At 41.7% G+C, this 14,742-nt stretch overlaps 1 protein-coding gene across 1 annotated transcript; it reads right to left on the reverse strand.

Moving 5' to 3' along the window:
• Positions 1-3,323: 3,323 nt before the first annotated feature.
• NPS (neuropeptide S) lies at positions 3,324-11,093 on the reverse strand. Its single transcript, XM_035547634.2, has 4 exons — positions 10,997-11,093; positions 10,464-10,515; positions 6,079-6,168; positions 3,324-3,679 (listed from the first exon to the last, which is right to left on the reverse strand). The coding sequence occupies exons 1-4, from the start codon at positions 11,091-11,093 to the stop codon at positions 3,505-3,507; spliced, it is 414 nt and encodes a 137-aa protein (XP_035403527.2). The 3' UTR covers positions 3,324-3,504.
• Positions 11,094-14,742: the final 3,649 nt, after the last annotated feature.

The following is a 14,742-nucleotide window of genomic DNA, read 5'->3' on the forward strand; positions in this document are numbered from 1 at the left end:
AGTGAGAGCAAAGCAGGGTAAAGATCCCTGTGCAGTTAGGGATCCTTCATGTCCTCTAATGCATTTTAATGTGCCTTGCTAAAGGTTGCATGATCACAAAAGAGGAGAAGGAACAGCATTACTAGCTCAAGACTGATAAAACTGCAACAGTTGCATTTGAACAGGGAGGTGTAAAGGATGCCCATCACTCAGCCTCATCGGGCATGAGCATCTGGCCCTTTTCTTTAGTGGTAACTGGAGTGATGGACGAGGCAGCCAAAACCAGCTCATAAACCTGGGAGCTGGCCTGGCTGGGACATGCACAGGGCTCCCTGGAAGCTGGGAGGTGCTGAGGGTGCTGCAGGCCTGGGGCAGAGCTCGGGTCCCTTCTTCAACCCCAGCGCTAGCTCCAGAGGAGGCCACCCTGTTCTGCCTCAGCCCACCTCTGGTTAGCTCCTAAACACCTCCAAAATCTGTCGGTCAGGAGGCTGTTTCTGTGAGGTGACTTGGGGAACATAACTTTGTATCTTTCAGCTGGAGAAATGGAGCAGAAATGAAGTGACTTACCGGAGATCCCAGACCAAACTGCTATCAAGGCCTGAGATGGGTTGAGGCATTCCCAGCTTGCCGACTTGGCCCTCAGTCCCAAGACAAAACATCATTCTGCCTGCCCTCTAACTTGGTTTTTCCTTTCTCTTAGTTTAGCAAAGAAAAATAGTAAAGAAAGTCAACAAAATGCCTTTTCAGAGTAATGAATCCCTGTTCTGCAGAGCAGAATCCAATTCATTACAGCATGTTAATCGTGCTGTGGGCCAGCATTTCTGCAGCTTTCCTACTCTCCCATCTGCTCTGAAAAAGACATCTTATGACACATTTCCAGTTCCTATCAGTAAAAGTTAATGTACTCAGCAGTGGCACCCTCAGATCCTTATTTTCTGACAGAGATCGCTGAGGTTACTCTCTGTTCTTTACAAAGTAAAGCCACCTTTACAGTTCAGAAAGGAGTTTAGCATTTCGTGTGGAAGGCAGCATCAGTGATGCGAGTTTTCAGGTAGTGGCGATGGGGAGATCAGACCACCGATGGCAGCACCACTTCTGCAAATCAGCTGGATAATCTACATTTCTCAGGCTTGCTCTGGGTGATTTAGGTGAATGCAAGACTTATGGCTCTTGGTGGCCTCCTCCTCCTGGCTTTTTTGTATATGCAGATCTCTCAAGGTAGAGAGGCTTGTCAGCAAATGACTAAATCATAAATAAGAGGCTTTTTCCTGTAGCCAAGAAGCTATTTTTCTTGCAGCCCACACTTTCAAAAAGGGGGTGAAGGTCTGTGCAAGCACGATACTGGCTCTCTGTCCCTCTTGAGCATACTCTGCTCAAAGGCACTTGCCAAAACACTATAAACGGGTTGGTTGTAGACCCGCACAATAAACAAAAAGGAAGAGGCTGATTTTCAAAGCTACACATATAGCTCTGGTGGCTTACAGACAACCAAGTTTATCAGATTTTACCAAGGCAGAAACGTATTTCATTAAGCAGAAAAAAAGTTTAGCATAGTGGATGTGAAAGCCGAAAGAGAAAGCTAAATCTGGATTTTCTTATTTATTTATTATTTTTTTCCCCCTGAAAAAGGAGCCAGGTGGTGCTGGGAGCTGCGGGGAGCAGGCCAGAGCCCCCAGGTGTCTGCACTGCAGCAAAAAGCCACTGTGCTGTGGAAGGCAGAGACACGCACGGATGGAAATACACACCTTATGTCTGCACAAGGGCACGATTAAATCCCAGTAACTTCTTTTTCTTAAGTAATGAAAAGGAAAGCACACTGCTGTTGGGACCCTGGAGCTGTGCTAGGCACAGCGATCGGCAGCACCTACCCACATGCTGCATGGTCACGGGGCAGGATGCCCACCTAGCCTTCATTTTCACGTGGCCAAACGCATTAAAACATTGCTTCCTGGGCTGTTCTGGAGAGTTTTCAAGTTAGCAGCTTGCATTGGCAGAACATCTGCCACATCTGAAATCACAGCAGCCAGGAATGAAGGAGGGCAGGTTCCCTGCCACAACCAAACGCCTGCGTGCCGCTGCGTTTGCTGACCTGTGCTTCCTCCCACCCAGACAGCTCACAAGTCAGAATAATTGCATGGGAATAATTGCCACCTAACATTTTCCTTACAGACTTGTAAAGCTCTCCAGGTGCCACTTGACTAAGAGCTGTGAGAGCTGAGTGACCTTGACGGCAACAGAACCCAAAAGGAGTGGAAGTGTTTGAGCAGGTTTTAAAAGCACGATGCTTCAGCCATTTCAACGTGAACATGTGCAGAGAGGATCGTGCTTGATCTCCTGCTGTCCAGGAACCCGTAACCACGCTTGCACTGCTCCGTGCTCGTGTCACCTTTCTCCATGGGCTGAGGGGTGCAACATGCAGGAACGGGGATGCTATCAGCGGCGTGGAGTCAATGATGCCACCTTACCTTATTCTGGGTTGAATAATGATCTCCTGCGTTGTGATACTTAATTGGGAAATATTAAAAAGGATCCATGTATTTGTTTATTATCTTAGCTTTGAATTCAAAATGCATTGCATGGACACTGCAACATTTTCAAAGCAAGGTTACAGATCGTAGGAGGAGATAGCCACAAGGTAAAACTCACATGTACGTAACTCAGCAGATGACCTTTCCTGCACACAACACTTACATATTTTCAGACCAAATTACTCTTCTTTTTTTAATTACTATTCTTAACAGGAAATTTAAAAAGAACGTTGTTAATCACTGCACCACAACTTCAGCTGATGAGCAGAAACCGCATTTGGCTCATTTCATGTTTTTCATGATTTCAGATGTGCATTGCCTACCTAAGTCAATTAATTGAGGCAAAGGGAGCTGCACTGATACCCTGCCTTACAGTGATTTCCCAGGACTCTTCTGGAAATGAGATGACACATATCAAGAGATTATTCCCCTGCAAAGTCATTTTAAATAACTATATTAAAAAGAAACAAGAAGTTACAAGCAGGGCCAGATTCCGTCTTTCACCAGTGGCCCTTCATACCTTTTGGAAATCTGAAATTAGATGTCCTTTAAATGTGCACTAAGGCTGGCAGGGCAGCTGTCTGCAAGAAAATGGGGTTTGGGACAGGGATGCGGGGCGCAGGTGATGGTAACAATGCCGTAGGTGCTGCAGGCAGGCTGCGTGCGCCCTGACAGGCAAAGCACACGGCTATTTTTGTATTAATCAAGAGCAAGCTGATTAAATCTGTAGCTTTACAAAGAAGGGGAATTAACTGAATGAAAACATTCATTTCCATACAAAACTTTATGATACTGTAACTTTGGAAACAAAGCCCGTTCTGAGCAATTCCATCTGCTCCACTTGGCTTGTGCTCTTTGAAATAAACATCTGTTTACAAGATGAAGACACGGGTACATTTGTCTCTGTTAGCTTTATCAGAGAAAAGCATTAAAACGATTTTAAGCACAAAGTTAAGCATCAGATGCTAAAATCAAGAGTACGGTTTGGAACACTTGTTTATGACTTTGCTCTTCGAAAGGAAGTTTTTTTAATTCCTGATCCAACACCATTGCGAAAGGACCGTTTATTGATAGGCATCTCCAGGTAAGGCTTTAAAAGAGCCAGTTCTTCGCTCCTGCCCACCTTGGCTAAGCAGCTATTCAGCAGGACGAGGCAGTAATCAGATTTTCCATACGGTTGGCAATTCAAATAAAAAGGATTGCTGCTCTGAAGATAAAAAAAAAAATATTAAAAAAAAAAAAAAGAGAGAGAAACAGAGAGAGAAAGAAAAGGAAAGGTAAAATTATGGATTTGTGCAGTTGCCAGGACTTGTTCAGTATAAAAAGCAAACCAGAAACACAAGAACAATTTATGTTTAGAATGACAGGTATGAACTGCTATTTACTAAGGCTTTGTTGTACTCAAAATCAGTTTTTTTATAGCTTTATAGGATATGTAACTGATGCATTTCAGGTTTAAAATACTCATACTGTTCATATTATGTTTACCTTATGAAATGGATTGTTTCCCATGGTGTTGACCTGTTGTGACATGCAACACATTTTCCCCAGAGTATCATGCATATTTATTGCCATAAAATGAGATTTTTTTCAGTTAGCAATGTAACAGCATCTCGTTATCAGTTGTGTGAAGTCATTTGGCTTAAATGACAGATAAGAGAAAATGAAAATATCTGTAAAGCAGAAAAAGGACGTAGGAAGCTTTCTAGTAGTTATGACTAGTTCTGGGAGTAGTTAAATTTAATAAAGACAACATAGGAATGGGAATTGTAAAAAGACTGGATTAAAATCCATACAGATTTAAGTACACGTCCTTTTACTGCACTTTACATTATAAAATATAAACAACATTAAAACTTTAAAAAATTCATACTGCATTTAAATTAGCATTGAATTTAAACTGAAACATTTCCTGACATGTCTATAGTGGTTATGAGCATCCTTCACCATATCATGATTTACAAGCTTGTTCATTAGCTGTTGAAAAGACATGTACTCTCTGCCATCCTTTCTAAGCCTCCCTGTACTGTCTTCTTCTCTGGGAAATGGCTGCATGCAAAACCACCGGGTGAACACCTGCCTTCACTGGAATTGATGGTGAAATTGCCATTAGCTTCACTAAAATTAGTTTTAATTCAGTGTGCTAGTGCTTTTATTAACACTGTTAAGTACTTAGCTTTTTTCTGTTCTGTACATATAAAAGGTACATTCTTTATTCTTTCTTCAAGTAAAAGCTTGCTTGAGTCTGGAGCAGATAAACACGCACAGGTTAGTAGTCACTAACCACACTATTTTGCCACTGATTCTTGTTTTCTGTTTCACCCAGACAGAACTTTCTTCCTAACAGGAAGAAATATCGTCTGCAAGAAACAAAGACACAGAGAAGTTCCCTTCTGAGCTTTTAGCTGCTACCTCACAACCTGTACAGGAACTTACACTGCTGAATAAATGACTGCTATTTTGACATGCAAGGTATTCATTTATATTAAATAATTCCACTCACTTTACCTATGATATCATTGCCGTAAAGAGATCATTAAGAAACGTGGCTAGTCAGATCAAGCTCTGCCTAACTATCTGTGATCAGAAATGAGAGATGATTCAGCATTTATGGAAGTAAAACATACAGAGGAAGCAGGAGATGGATAGATCAAATCTAACGGGAACTTCACATCCATAAACTAAACAGCCGCATGAGTAGCCAGTGTTTCTGCCAGAGACCTATCTCCTTAATGAAAAGACAATGATGCAAAACACACCGGAGGAGACCCAGAAACCTGAACCATGACTCCAAGAGCTGATTTTACAGCAGTAAAGAAACAAGGCTTCTTCTTCTTGTCTTCTAAACAAGGCTTGTCTTCTAAACAAGACTTTGTCCGAAGCAGGAATATTGGATGTCATTTGAAATAAAATATCCCATCCTACATTGGCAAAGTCTGAAATGGTGATTATCTGGTTTGACCATCAGTCTGTCATACTACCTGGTCATACTACCTGGTCAAGATCAGAAACCGAGAGAATATTAGGGTTATTTATTTCAAATAACATGCTCACTTTGGTTTTATAGGCTGTTCAGCTTTCTTGAGTAATTCAGCCAAAGTTGTGTTGCTGATTCTATAGAATAATTTTTCATAACTTTATATAAGACTTTCTCCTTTACCTGCATATGCTGTTAATAACAATGACATATATTTACTGACTTTTAAGCTGCCTTTCAGCAAATGGAATAAATATACATATGCTATTGTACCTATTGGATGTTGACAAAGAATTGAGATGAAATGGAGAGGAGATTATGTTTTTCGCTTTTCAACATATTTCAACTTCAGCAGAAGTTCTCCACTCTCCACATTAAATACACAACAGATTTCTCACATGATTATTTTAGAAATTTGCATATTTTATAAGTAACTAAAGCAAAATGAGCTATATTCCAGGAAAAATAGATATTTATTCAATAGCTTTAATACAAAAAGCTTCTTTCATTTAGTAAAAAATTAAACCAACAAAACAAAAAATAGATATTTAAAAGAAATGAAACATCCAATCTTCAAGTAAGTAGGGAGCACGACTTACCATGGAAGGGACAATTGGGTAACCCGAGCACACAAACATCGTTGAGATCCAAAGGATGAAAAGAAGGTTTAACCTGCATGGACTTCAAAGATAAACTGTGATCAGATATAATTTAAAACAAAATCAAGCAAAGCTCTGTACATACATTTAAACACACGGACACTATATTTTTGCCAAAAACAAAGTAAACTGCTATCTTTTTACCTGATCATTTTTTACTCAGGAGTGTGTATGTATATACATGCAGTTATGCTACCAATTCCTCACATATCCTTTCAGCTCTTTCTTAGATGACCATTTTATACCAGAGTTCAGGAGTGAAAATGTCATCAAAGCTGATTTTATTATGACTAATTGGTCCTTGTTTGGCCTTTTCTTCTTGTTAAATGGGAAAATGGCAAGAACACACATTCAGCTGCCATTATGAAACTACCAATTGATTTCATTTAAAGTGTTCCATGAAAATGTCTTTCAAGTGGGTTTACTGTTAAGTCTGTATCGTCATAGCAAATATGGTCAAAGGTCTAAAGATTTCAAAAATATATTTCAAGATTTTTTACTGCTTCCAATACATCATATTAAGACCTTGTAAAGTCTGGCTGCAAGAGAAAAATAGTAAAAATGCACTTAAATAGAAATATTCTTCAAAGAATGTTGTTATAATCAGAGCAGCTACAATATTTAGCACAATAAATTGCAATAAATATAGCTTTTTTTTTTTTTACATGCTTATTTTTAGCTTTTAATTTTCAACTGTTTAGCAATTTTAAACTGTTTTACTTAGAACTGACGTTCTTTGGATATTAATTTCTTCTCTTGCATACAGACATATATTAGACTATGCTAAGTTTAAAGTCTTCTGTAGGATTAAAAAATTCCATTAATCTCCATCAATCAAGCAAATGTTTAGTGTCTAAGAGCATTGTATGTTACTGCAATAAAATTAGGAGTAGCACAGCTTTTTACGGGATCCCATGGTTTATTTATACAGGGTGCTGGAAAAGCAGTAAGAGTCCCACAAATTCTCTGAATGTTAATCTAAATAGGTGAGGGAATGCTGAAAAAAAAATAAATTCAATTTTTTTTCCCTTCAAATGAAAATGCTAGAGATCTTTTTTGTCGACAGTCACCCAGTGTTACAGACATACTCACCAGTGACTCAGCAGCATTGAATGTTGTGTTTCTTTCAGTGTTTACACTGAAAAATCAATGTACAAGGGCTCCAGATGGGAACTCTGTGAGAGTCTTCAGGGAGACCTGAGCTTTTATAAATTATGGCAACTTTACCTGGAACATTCAGTCTCCTGATGTAGCTGCATTTAATTCTAGGAAGTACAAAGCGGTAAGGTCTTCAGATAAAGCTGGAAGAAATGTAGTGGCATTTAAGAGCCTTTAACACTGCTTACAGAAAAAAAGTCATAATTTGATCTGAGGTTGTGGTTGAATATATTTTCATTATCACTGTATATGGAGGTGTTGATCGTGCCACTGGTTTGCATAATCCAATGCATGGTTATCATTGCTGGTAAAGTGTTTCAGGACTTACTACAGAAATGTAAAATGAAATTAGCCTGATTTAAACACCACAGTAAGCAAACCATAAAGAGAACATTTGACTATTTGCATATTCAGTATGTGTTCTCTTATTCAGAGAGAAAATCCTTTTGTTTGAATTGGACTTCCAGTCCCAACTCGTACGGGACCTCCAACTCCAACCGATAAGCGGATTAGCCCATGTTTCTGCTGCAAAGAAAAGCTCTTCATGTTGGATTCTCTTTGAGAAAAGTTTAGCATCCCCTTTCATTGTACCCGCATTTAGTTTAACTCCATTTTAATACAAAATTAACCTTCCCACAACATTTGTGAAACAGAAGGACAAGAATAACCTTGTGATTAAAGTTTAGGATTTCTAGGTTCAGCATGGAGCTGTACCTCAGACTCTTTGGGTAACATTTGGTGCATTACTAGCTTTTAAAATGTATTTTATTTTATTTTATTTTTTTAAATCATGAGTTCTTTGAGTTCCTCTGAGTTCCTACCTCCTATGCCCACCTTTATTTCATCCCTATGTTTTGGGCCACATTTCTAGCTCACAAGCTTTGAACACGAGATGTGCCCCGAGCCTGTCTCTGTGGGTTCCTTCAGCATGAGGAGATGGCAAGAAGACAACTGAGTGGGGCCATCCAGCAGTTCCCAGGGGACACCAAGGAGATGGGCACCTCCACCACCATTAGGCTACGTGGGCCTGAACAGCAGGCAGTGTTGTGGGCCATGGAGCACAGAAGCAGGTTACTGAAACCTCAATGTGGGAAGACAGTTCTTGTGTGACTTTCTGAAAGAAAGAGAAAAAAACCTATCAGATATGCTCATTAAGGATGTTTCACACAGAGGGTGGCAAAGGGAAAGATGCTCACGTGGTAGTCAATCTCCATTGCAAAATTAATCACATCTGGCCTGGGAACCAGGAAGAAATCTATAGTTAATCTGAGGGTTTAAAAGTATTTCATTCATGCTCATGTGATAGATGTTCACAATAAGATCTTTTTTAGCAAAATTCTCCAGATTGCTTTCTGTTACCGATTCTGCTTAAAAGCCAGGAAAGTCTCCTGAGACAGACTCCTGTCCTTAGGACCTGACTCTAAGAGGGGACAGGGAAGTAATATTTATTTTTTCCCCCCAAAAATAGAAGAGCAGATTACAGATTTTCAAGGCTCTGACCAGCTGGGCAACCACAAACTGCTTTCACACAAGGCAGATGGAGATTTCAGCTGTGTGAGTACGAGTCATTGAGACGTTACCAACCCAGCACCAGGCTCGAGGGATGCGTCTGCTCCTGAGACACACACACAGTGGTGGCATTATCTGGATAGAGAGAGGAGTCGAGATCTCATACATACTTCTAGCTTTGAGTTTATCTAGGTGTTTGGGATGCAATTTAATGCACCACAGCTGTCATTTGCATGCATGAAGCATATGTGGAAATTTAGATGCGTTCAAGATATTCCCACTTCAGGTTTCGACGAATCAGGTTTAACAGAGCAAGTGGCAATTGACATTTCTGTCTTCCGCTTTGCCTGCAGAGCACCCAGTCTGAGGCCTTACCCCTCAGGTAAGGTTCACTGATAGATATCATAGGTCACATGAATCATTAAGAAACATACTAAAAATTTCTAGCATCCATAAAATTTGCATTTTCTGAGCATAAATTAGCAACAATATCTTCTACTTCCCTGCAAAGCCAACAACAATCACCTCTATCTTCCTACTCGATCTACTAAAAGAACCGTGTATTGCTTCTCTGTGTTGCTCTCCTTTTGTTTCTACATGGAAAACATATGAAACACAACACAAAGCTTGTGGGTAAGCCCATTGTGCTTATACAACTTAATAAGGTCAATAGATCTATAAGCTTTAGAAACTGATACTTCTCCATCACAGCAGTATATCTGAAGTGTTTAAACCGGCATCGCATGCCTTTGCTAAGGGATCAAAATAATAAAAATGAAAGAATACACCAAAGACTGTCTGCGTGGCCCATTAATATAACCCCAAACATCGTAAAACCATAGTAGGACAGCAGTCTGAGTAAGGGCAGGGTGCTAAATCTTCTTGTTCCCCTGTAGGATGTCCACAGTGAAACCACAGCCTGGCTTTGTTTGGGAAAAGCTGCTTGGAAATTTTACTCCAAGCTCAAAGTTTTCCTTGCTTTCAAGAATGTCGAGAAACCAAAGAGCCAGGCTGGTTTGCTTTGAGATCATAGCAAGGTGCAAAATGGAAATTAATCATACTCACAGGCTATAAATCTGTTTCTGACTCGGTGATAATAGAAAATCCCAGCAAGACACAAAGACAGAGGAAAAACAGAATTCAGAAAGCGTGTTTATTCCTTTGGCTGTGAGTGCTGTGTTCTCACCATTGCTATGCATCTCACAAGGGGACGCAACCAAACCCATCGCCTGCACCACTGAGCAGGTCTTGTCTGCAGAGGAGCTAAAAAGTTTCCACAGACCACACTCGGGTGTTTCTGCGCATTTCCCTGCTGTGACTGTCCCTAACCCTTCAAATCCAGTTGTGCTCCAGAACGAGCCAGTCCCAAGCTGGTGGGTTATGGGGCTGAGGCCTGGAGGATAGAAAGGGACCTGGATCCCGAACTACTGTGAGCAGGGCCAACAATAACAGCTCGCGGATGTCGCTGCCTCGGCTTGTGGAAGGTGGGGGACTGCACTGCAGTCTGCAGGGCAAAGTCTCACCACAGCCTGGGCTTCTTATGAACGGAGACGCTCCCACGCTGAGCCATGGTACGGCAGCCCCTGCCTAACAGATGCATGGCTACTCTTTAAAACCAAATTTTCCATACGATTCCACTCAGAGTAAACCTACATTAGCAATGGGTAAGGCTCCAGCAATGCACCTTCTGACACACAGGTTTTTTCTATGAGGAGAAAAAGAAAATCAAAAAGGCATTAAAGCAAGGATCAGCGCTGGCACTCCCACTCCTTAACAGCGCTTTGGTCTGCTTGCTTTGCACAGACAGATGCTCGCGACGTGTGCAGAGAGCAAGCAGTGGTAGACTACTCGAGAAGCACGGTGGAAGATTTACAGGCATGGAGATAACAGGCACCTCAGGTCTTTCTGGCCACACGACTTCGGAGCATTCTGCATCATCAGAGCTGTGCACGCCTCTGTCACAGCAAAAGGGATAAAGCTGCAGCCTGATCCCCCATGCCAGAAGTAGAAATTATCTGTAAAGTCACATTTTCAATCCCACCTCAGACAGGAACTCTTGGCTGCGTCATAGTCACCATCCTCAGTATTTTAAAGTCTAAATCATCATCTATATTTATATTCTTTTTCCTGGTTACAGTTGAAGTACACAGAGATGATGTGGGCAGAGATGGCATGAGTTTCCTTACCCGGCTCTGACGGTCTCCCTTCCCAGCACGGGGCAGAGCTGCCAATGACATCAAATTGCAGTGATGCTAAACCTGAGCCTGCAATGCCAAACGTCATCGCCTCCCAGAGACAGCAGCAAACAGCACCTTGCAAGCACTCTTTCAAATGCACAAATGTCCCCTTCACTTCAGCTGATGCTGCCACCTTCACGCTTTCTATGGGAAATGACAAGAAACGTGTGGCAGAAAAATATTTCCGATTTATAAATGATCTTGCATTTTTTGTCAGATACCTTAGCATGCCTTCAGAAAAAGAATCTGCATGAGGTGCAACAACACAAAAAGCAAGCTCTCACTGTTCTGTATGCACCATCACCAAATGTTAAAGTCATTTGATAATTTATCTGGAGGAAAAAAAAAAAAAAAGAAAAAAGCAGAGCAGACAAAACTTGCTCAACCCATTAAGGAGAGACTCAGCAACTGAAAACTGGCAGTAATTAGCATTTTTGCTGTGCTTATTTGTGCATGCCAATGTAATTTATGCATTCGGAAATTTCTTAAATAGATCCTGCAGGAAGTTGCTGCCTAAGAAAAGATGTCAGTGCTGAGCTAAAAAGACACCTGTCAAAGCCAAAACCCAATTTCTGTTCAGATGCAACAAAGATTTCAATGATCTGAGAAAGTATGAATAGTTGTTGAAGTAGAAGCAAGAATGAGAAAAAGGCCTAGAAAGACCAGAAAAAGGCAACTTTTCTTTTTTTTTTTGGCAGCAGTGAGAAGAAAAGGCTGTAGGAAGTTCTGATGTGATTTAAGAAGAGATCAAACTTTAAAGGGATCAAACTTTAAAGGAATCAAGGAAAGCTACTATAAATAGTATAAATAGTTCTGAACAGGGAAAAGGAGTTAGGTGGCTTTGAAGGCCGTAATTTTTTATGTATCTTATTGCACTCAGATATTTTTTGCACTCGGATATTCCAATCATATATTTTTTTTTTATTATTGTTATTATTTTAATGCTAAAACACCAAAAGAACATTTTGGCTCAAGCAAACATGCATATTTTGGTCTACAGAATATCAACACAAAACCATTTGTTCTGCCTCTAAATCCTTGGGATGCCATGCAAACGAGCAGCATGTCACTTGGGAATGGAAAGAAGGGAGTGACGTAGGGCTAGAGTTGGTCATCATAGAGCAGTTAACCCAGTGAAACAATTATGGTTGGGAGACAAGAAGCGGGACACAAACCTGCAGGGCTAACACAGCTGCCAGGTCAGGGAGCCCAGAGGACACCAAAAGGCTCTCCAGGACTCTCACCTTCTACTGGCTGGATGGGAAGGGCTGAACTGCTCACACCTGGGCACGTTTTACACAGACCAGAGGGGCCTTTAGGATGGAAAACAGGTCAGCTGGATGCAAAACATCTGTCAGTGGTCTCATTGCCTCTACAATCAGTCCTGGTCTTCTGTCAGCTGGGAGAAAAGCAACATTACCTCTATTTCAGCACAGAATTATGAGAAAATTTCCAGTTCGCAACTCAGGAGTGACTCCTTTCCTTCTGAACAGGCAATGTTTGTGATGGAGAAGTCTCAGCTGCTCCACAGATTAGCTCTTGGCATTTGTGGAGAAGGGAGGAAGCTAGTTTAAAGCCATAATATGAGACCTAAAGTACCTTTAGGGAATAAGTGGCGGTATCTGGAACAGCAGTAGGACATGAGACACACCTTTTCTCAAAAACTCAGAGCATTTTCCCTGTTTTTTATGCTCTTCTTACTCTGCTATTTTCTTTCTACTTGTCTGCACTATTTTCCTTCTACTTGTCTCTGGCACTAAAATAAACAAGTGCGTTACAGCCTCTTTTGAGGAACCATCCTTGTCTGCAAAAGCCTTTTGATAGGAATGGTCTTTTCTGTAATGACCTACTAAACCGAAAACAAATAGGCGCTAGAGCAAGCTTCATATTGTGAACACACTGCACTTTCAGAATTGCTGGTAGGAAAATAAAACCCAACTGCTCTGCTGCCTTGCTCGAGCAAGGTGGCACCCAGGGGAAGGAGGGGACAACATTGAGAGCTGGCAGCTTGGGGCCTCCCAGGCGTCAGTACCGCTTGGTACCTCCACGACTGATGGCAAGGAGCTTCACTGCTTGCAAAACACCAGCCCTGGATCATCACTTGGTGACTATTGTTGCTTACAAAGGTCCTCAAGTAGGGCAGAGCTAGTGTTGCTGTAATGCCGTCGGTCCCAAGCTGACGTGTTTTGTTGGAACATAAGCTGCCAAGGATCCTGATTGCCCCTCGCGTTCTCCCCCTCTTGTAAGTGGCTTCATCTGAAAATACCACATGCCAGCAGACAGAAGTTTCAGTTTTCTTGCTGAAAACCTGTGGCAGCTGATTGGATTTTTTGTGCTCTGTGCAAGCCTTTCTCCATGCTTAATAATGATTTAGCACACGACTCCACAACTCCTCGAGAATTCACTTCTGCCTCCTTTATTCTTCTATCACTTGCATTAGTACCTAATCTATCAGCCTCATCTGCCTCCCTGTCTTCACCTTGTGAATTCCCCTTTTAACATCAGGGTCTTCAGGTCTGCTTCTGCTAACCACAGCTGCTAACTTTAGAGGTAATCAACTGCTACTTCTTAATCAAGCGTAAACACAAAATCCAACATTTGGAAAGGAAATACAACCTCACTCTCCAGGGAACAGTAAAGGCCACAAATTATGAGGATCAGGATTGTTCTCTGTGGAGAAGACATTGCATATTATCTAACTACTCACTGCAGCAAAAGTGTTGAAGGCAGGGCATGAAAAGGACATCTCAATTCAGCATGGTTCTATATTGACTGTCAGAAGCAACCAGGTAGTCCACAAAAAAACCCTGTGACTCTTTTCCTTCCAAAGGGTTTGCCTGCTGACAGCCACTTTCATTTGAGCTGTAGAAGTTCATGCTTTTAAGCCCAATTCCCATCACACAAGTACAATGAAAAAATATTTCCAGTGGACTTCAGTATTGTGCTTTTCAATAACGACTGAACAAGTCCTAACCATGAGGAGTGAAGATATGCAGGGTATAACTTTCAAAGGGATTTAAAGCCTCTTTTTAACAGCAGGAAGCAACTGGCAGCTAAAGGACTCAGCCACACGGCAGGAAGGAGTACGCCTGGATTAACATTTTATGGAAGCACCACATGCATTACCCACTCAGTCCTGACCATTGGATAACCACGTGAGTGTGGCAGGATGGCTGAGAGACCATCTCGGCAGGGTTTATGGGCATAGGGACAGCACCCAGGGGACAAGGTGCTGCTTCTGTTGGTGCTGCAGCGAGCCCTGTCGCCACCATCCCGGGGCTCCAGCACCGGGCTCCAGCCACCGTGTGGACCTGCCCTCCTTCAACACTTCATGAGATCCGAGGTGCTCCACACTCGTACGACAAGTTATACACAAGGGATGAAGAAAGAGAAGCTCATGTAGTTCCCATTCTCTTTACCGCAGCAGGAACAGCAGGACTACATTACATATAAGAGATCCCTTGAAACTCAGATAACCCTACAGTTCTCTGCCTTGCCAAACTTCATAACATCAGCATCATCTAAGCCAACAGGACAGGAGCTAAAAATACCGCGATTCAACTCTTTGCAAGGTTCTGATATAAGGGCAGAGTCTCTTAACACGTGCTCTTTGGAAGTGTTGAAGCTTCTGGCCTTAGGGCATGCCTATACTGCATGCACACTAGGCTAGCTTGAATGCTGATAACTGCGCATCA

Source organism: Cygnus atratus, chromosome 7, assembly GCF_013377495.2.
Source record: "Cygnus atratus isolate AKBS03 ecotype Queensland, Australia chromosome 7, CAtr_DNAZoo_HiC_assembly, whole genome shotgun sequence".
In the NCBI taxonomy this organism is placed as follows: domain Eukaryota; kingdom Metazoa; phylum Chordata; class Aves; order Anseriformes; family Anatidae; genus Cygnus; species Cygnus atratus.